Below are 5000 nucleotides of genomic sequence, written 5' to 3'. Positions count from 1 at the left end.
GTTCCATAGAACCCTACTCTCAGTTCCATAGAACCCCACCCTAAATTCCATAGAACCCCACCTTCAGTTCTATAGAACCCCACCCTAAATTCCATAGAACCCCACTCTAAGTTCCAGAGGACCCCTCCTTCAGTTCCAGAGAACCCTACCCAGAGTCTGGCCTGTCCTGACCACTATCACTTGTTTGGTTGTTTTCGCAGCTTCAGGCTTTTGCCTCAGTAATGTGCTGTGAGACAATGCTATTGTTAATGGCACCATATAAGAGCCAAAGAAATGTACTTGATTTGAATCCAATACACTGGCGCCTTAATGCAGGGGCTTACCTGGGCTTCAACCCAGGGGCCTCGACCAATGAGGGGCCTCCTAATAATAATAATGATAATCAATAATAATAAACGGCGTGTCCGTATTCGCGGCGTCATTAGCCTACTCTGGAGCTAGCCTAAATAATTGAGCACATCGTACTGCTCTACAATTACATCCATGCAGAGGCCCCCTTTATATTCTCCAATTCTAAAGTGTAACAAAATGTAACAAAACGTAATAAATCCCAACGGGTGTAGAGGAGCTAGAGGAGAGGCTGAAACTGACTGACAAACTACAAACTCTGGAGATAACGTGGGTAGGATTGAAGCAACGATAAACGAATGACGTGAATTCCTCTAACTGTCCATGAAAACAGAAGGCATATAGCAGGTAAATATCGTAGCAAATAGCCTGGAAATGAAACGGCTTTAAAAACATGTATTTCACTTGTCTCATTGGAGTGAACGCAGAACATGGGCTGTGGCGCAAAGAAATGAATTAGTGATCTGCATCTCCGTTCACCAACAGCTTTTGTGCTAACCCATTCGCACATATAATAGTCTAGGCTATGTTATGTTTTCTCCAACGTTAACGTGAGATATATCTCCATGTAGTGTAGTGATAATGCATAAGGTAGCCATGTTCACGTCACATGAGCCAGCTTGTTCTGTAGGCTAAAAGTATTTCTGTCCCTCCCAAACTGCGTTAAACTGGTGTGTTAAGTAGACAAAATTTAAAAAAAACTCCTGGGGAACCCCCCGACACGACAAACACATGCACTTCTGAAAAGCTTTTAAACGTCCATATGTGTAGCCTACCCATCTTTTAACTTAGCCTACAGCCAGTGTTGTAAAAGTTCAACGCTTGTTTTCGTGCAGTAGGCTAGCCTTTTTGATAAGCGATGTCATGGGTAGTCTGACGTGATTCGAGGGCTTCCTGTTTATGTAAAGGTTTTACATAGGCTACACTGCATGTTATTAACCAAAAGCGCACGCTATGTGTCGGGTCAGATCGCGGGCCGGGTATCATTTAATCATAATTAATATTTGCGGTTGGGGGGGGGGGGGGTTGGGGGGCTTAAAAAACATATAGCCCAGGGGCCTCGGGTGGTATTAAGGTGCCCCTGATAATCCATATGGTAAACATATACGTAATATCACATTTAACCTGACAACAATGAACCTGTAATCTACTGCACAGCTGTGAAACAGGCACTGTGGAGAGTATAGTCATCTGTCAGACTAAATCACCAACATGTTTCCCAGCCAGCAGGAGAAAGCCTTACAGATCTGGACGATCCCCCAGGGTGGGTGCAGCCAAACACAGATCTGAGCATGCACACACACACACACACACACACACACGCCAAGACACAGTGAAACACACACATGTCCAGTTAAACGCCAGACGTGCATGCTGACGACAGGATTTCAGTACAGCTTCAAACCTGTGTAATCTTTTTCACATGGCCAAGGTCACAAGAGGAGAAATCAATAAAAAAATGGAAATTAAATATAATAATAATAAAAATAAAAGTTACATCTGATCAGGAAAAGGCCTTTTTGAACAGTTATTTTTTTGGTGGCCACTGCATATGTCCACTGATATATATTGGAGGAGTATCACACACACATACACACACACACACACACACACACGCACACACACACACACACACACACACACACACACACACACACACACACAGAGACGTGCTAGCGCCAGCACAGAGACCACCAAGCTGGGTTTCTTGAAAAAAAACATTTGGAGAAAAATAATATCTTTGGTATTTTAAAATGTTAACTAGACCATGGGGTTTTGGTGGAGCCAAACAGATTACGGCCAACACACCAGCCAAATCACAAGTGACACACACACACAAACACACACACACACACATCAAGCTTACAACTGAACCAAAACACATAAGCACACATAACCCCCCGTCCCCTATACAAAGTTTTATATATTAAATTTGCCCCAAAAAACAATGTACCAAGTACATTAACTGATGCCATATTTTCCTATGCCCTCAGTACATATGAGTGTGTGTGTGTGTGTGTGTCTGTGTGTGTGTGTGTGCCCTCAGTACATATGAGTGTGTGTGTGTGTGTGTGTGTGTGTGTGTGTGCCCTCAGTACATATGAGTTTGTGTGTGTGTGTGTGTCTGTGTGTGTGTGTGTGTGTGCCCTCAGTACATATGAGTGTGTGTGTGTGTGTGTGTGTGTGTGTGTGTGTGTGTGCCCTCAGTACATATGAGTGTGTGTGTGTGTGTGTGTGTGTGTGTGTGTGTGTGCCCTCAGTACATATGAGTTTGTGTGTGTGTGTGTGTGTGTGTGTGCCCTCAGTGCATATGAGTGTGTGTGTGTGTGTGGGGGGGGGGGGGTGGGTGGGTGTGTGTGTGTGTGCCCTCAGTTCATATGAGTGTGTGTGTGTGTGTGTGTGTGTGTGTGTGTGTGGGGGTGGGTGTGTGTGTGCCCTCAGTTCATATGAGTGTTTTGAAAAGCACCTCTGAGACCCGTGTTCTCAATGTGTGCAGGAAAGTTATTGTGCATGGGCAAAGCAAGCTGTTAGTTTAGCACTTAAACAGTTCTGAGAGGTTCAGGAGGTCATTTGGTCCAGCCGCCATAAGACTACATAACAGACCTGTTTGAAGTGTATTAATTATTTACTTCTAATGATAGTAGCTTGTTTTGTGACTATTTTTTATTTTATTAACTGTTGTCATCAGGGTTGTTATGAGTGTATTGCAATGAGAATGCTTGTTGGTAGATAACACACTGCTGCTGGACATCTGAATTTCCCCTGCGGGGATGAATAGAAGTATCTATCTATCTATCTATCTATCTATCTATCTATCTTATCTATCTATGTCAACCTAATGACGTGTTCATGTGTGTGTGTCTCACCTTGTATTCACGTGTGTGCATGTGTGTGTGTTGATATGTGTGCATGTGTGTGTGTGTCTCACCTTGTATTCACGTGTGTGCATGTGTGTGTGCTCATGTATGTGCATGTGTGTGTGTTGATGTGTGTGCATGTGTGTGTGCTCATGTGTGTGCATGTGTGTGTGTGTCTCACCTTGTATTCACGTGTGTGCATGTGTGTGTGCATGTGTGTGTGTCTCACCTTGCCGTACTTCTGTGCGTAAGATCCCGTGAGGAGAGAGTGGAACACAATGATGGTCTCATCCAAATCCCACACGAACACTCGCTGCAGAAACATTTACATTTGCATGTATTCATGTAGTCATTTAGCACACGAACACGCTCTGCAGAATCATTTACATTTGCATGTATTCATGTAGTCATTTAGCATACACTTCTATCCAAAGCAACTTACACATGTCAACTATATCACAAGATATAGTCATTATTTCCCAGAGCAACTTTTCAGGCTACTGCATGCTAGCCCAGCTCCTTAACCACTACGCTACCATCAAAACACACACACACACACACACACACATTGACCATGAAAATTGACCATGTCAACATTGGGCAAACAGGACACCGATGCAAAGTGGAGTTGATATGGCAAGCCAGTTTAACGTGACAGACTGAAGTAGCGGAGTTGATATGGCAAGCCAGTTTAACGTGACAGACTGAAGTAGCGGAGTTGATATGGCAAGCCAGTTTAACGTGACAAACTGAAGTAGCGGAGTAGATATGGCAAGCCAGTTTAACATGACAGACTGAAGTAGCGGAGTTGATATGGCAAGCCAGTTTAGCATGACAGACTGAAGTAGCGGAGTTGATATGGCAAGCCAGTTTAACATGACAGACTGAAGTAGCGGAGTTGATATGGCAAGCCAGTTTAACATGACAGACTGAGGTAGCCTATTCTCGCAATTGATAAGCAGCCGCTTTCCACACACTAAAGTGGTGTAGTACCTAAGTATAATTAAGTATAAGTATAAGTATACTCTTTTGATCCCGTGAGGGAAATTTGGTCTCTGCATTTATCCCAATCCGTGAATTAGTGAAACACACTCAGCACACAGTGAGCACACAGTGAGGTGAAGCACACACTAATCCCGGCGCAGTGAGCCTGCAACAACAGCGGCGCTCGGGGAGCAGTGAGGGGTTAGGCGCCTTGCTCAAGGGCACTTCAGCCGTGCCTACTGTTCGGGGTTCGAACCGGCAACCCTCCGGTTACAGGTCCGAAGCGCTAACCAGTGGTAACCAGTAGGGCACGGCTGCCCCTCTCTGCTCCTTTAGTACCTGCCATAATTCAGCCGCTTGGTGGGTGCTAATTTCGAGCCCTGTGTGTGTGTGTGTGTTTGTGTGTCTCTGTGTGTGTGAGTGTTTGTGTCTGTGTGTGTGTTTATACCTCCAGGTCGCTGTCAGGTGGATGTGTGTGTGTGTGTGTGTGTTTGTGTATGTGTGTGTGTGTGTGTGTGTGTACCTCCAGGGGCCTATTGCACAAAACTAGGATAAGGGATTAAGCCGGGATATCTTGGTTATCCTGGCTCAATTTATCCGTGATCCAGTTGCACAAAAGCGGGATAGGGGGCAGCAGGATATGTTATGGTATAAGTTACCATGGCGATTTATTCTTTGGAGCTAGCCTGCTCCAGACCAGGCTAAATTCCAGGATCTATTTAATCTCATCCCTTATCTCAGTCAGCAGTCACCACAAACGGAAACCAATAATTATTCCACTGCCCACTACACATTGTTATTACATATACC

General features: G+C 44.6%; 1 protein-coding gene across 1 annotated transcript in view; it reads right to left on the bottom strand.

Annotated features, from left to right (window-relative positions):
• The window catches only part of eya4 (EYA transcriptional coactivator and phosphatase 4), a 50960-nt gene that overhangs the window by 15121 nt on the left and 30839 nt on the right, over positions 1-5000 (bottom strand). Inside the window, exon 12 of the mRNA XM_076271767.1 lies at positions 3436-3519. Within this exon, the coding sequence (XP_076127882.1) occupies positions 3436-3519 (84 nt within the window). The remainder of the gene's footprint in view (positions 1-3435; positions 3520-5000) is intronic.

This window comes from Alosa pseudoharengus, unplaced genomic scaffold, assembly GCF_046254945.1.
Source record: "Alosa pseudoharengus isolate Yale_2024_CS ecotype anadromous, Long Island Sound unplaced genomic scaffold, YU_APseudo_1.1 YU_APseudo_1.1_scf_7, whole genome shotgun sequence".
NCBI classification, from domain to species: domain Eukaryota; kingdom Metazoa; phylum Chordata; class Actinopteri; order Clupeiformes; family Clupeidae; genus Alosa; species Alosa pseudoharengus.
This window is presented reverse-complemented; position numbering and strand designations above follow the sequence as displayed.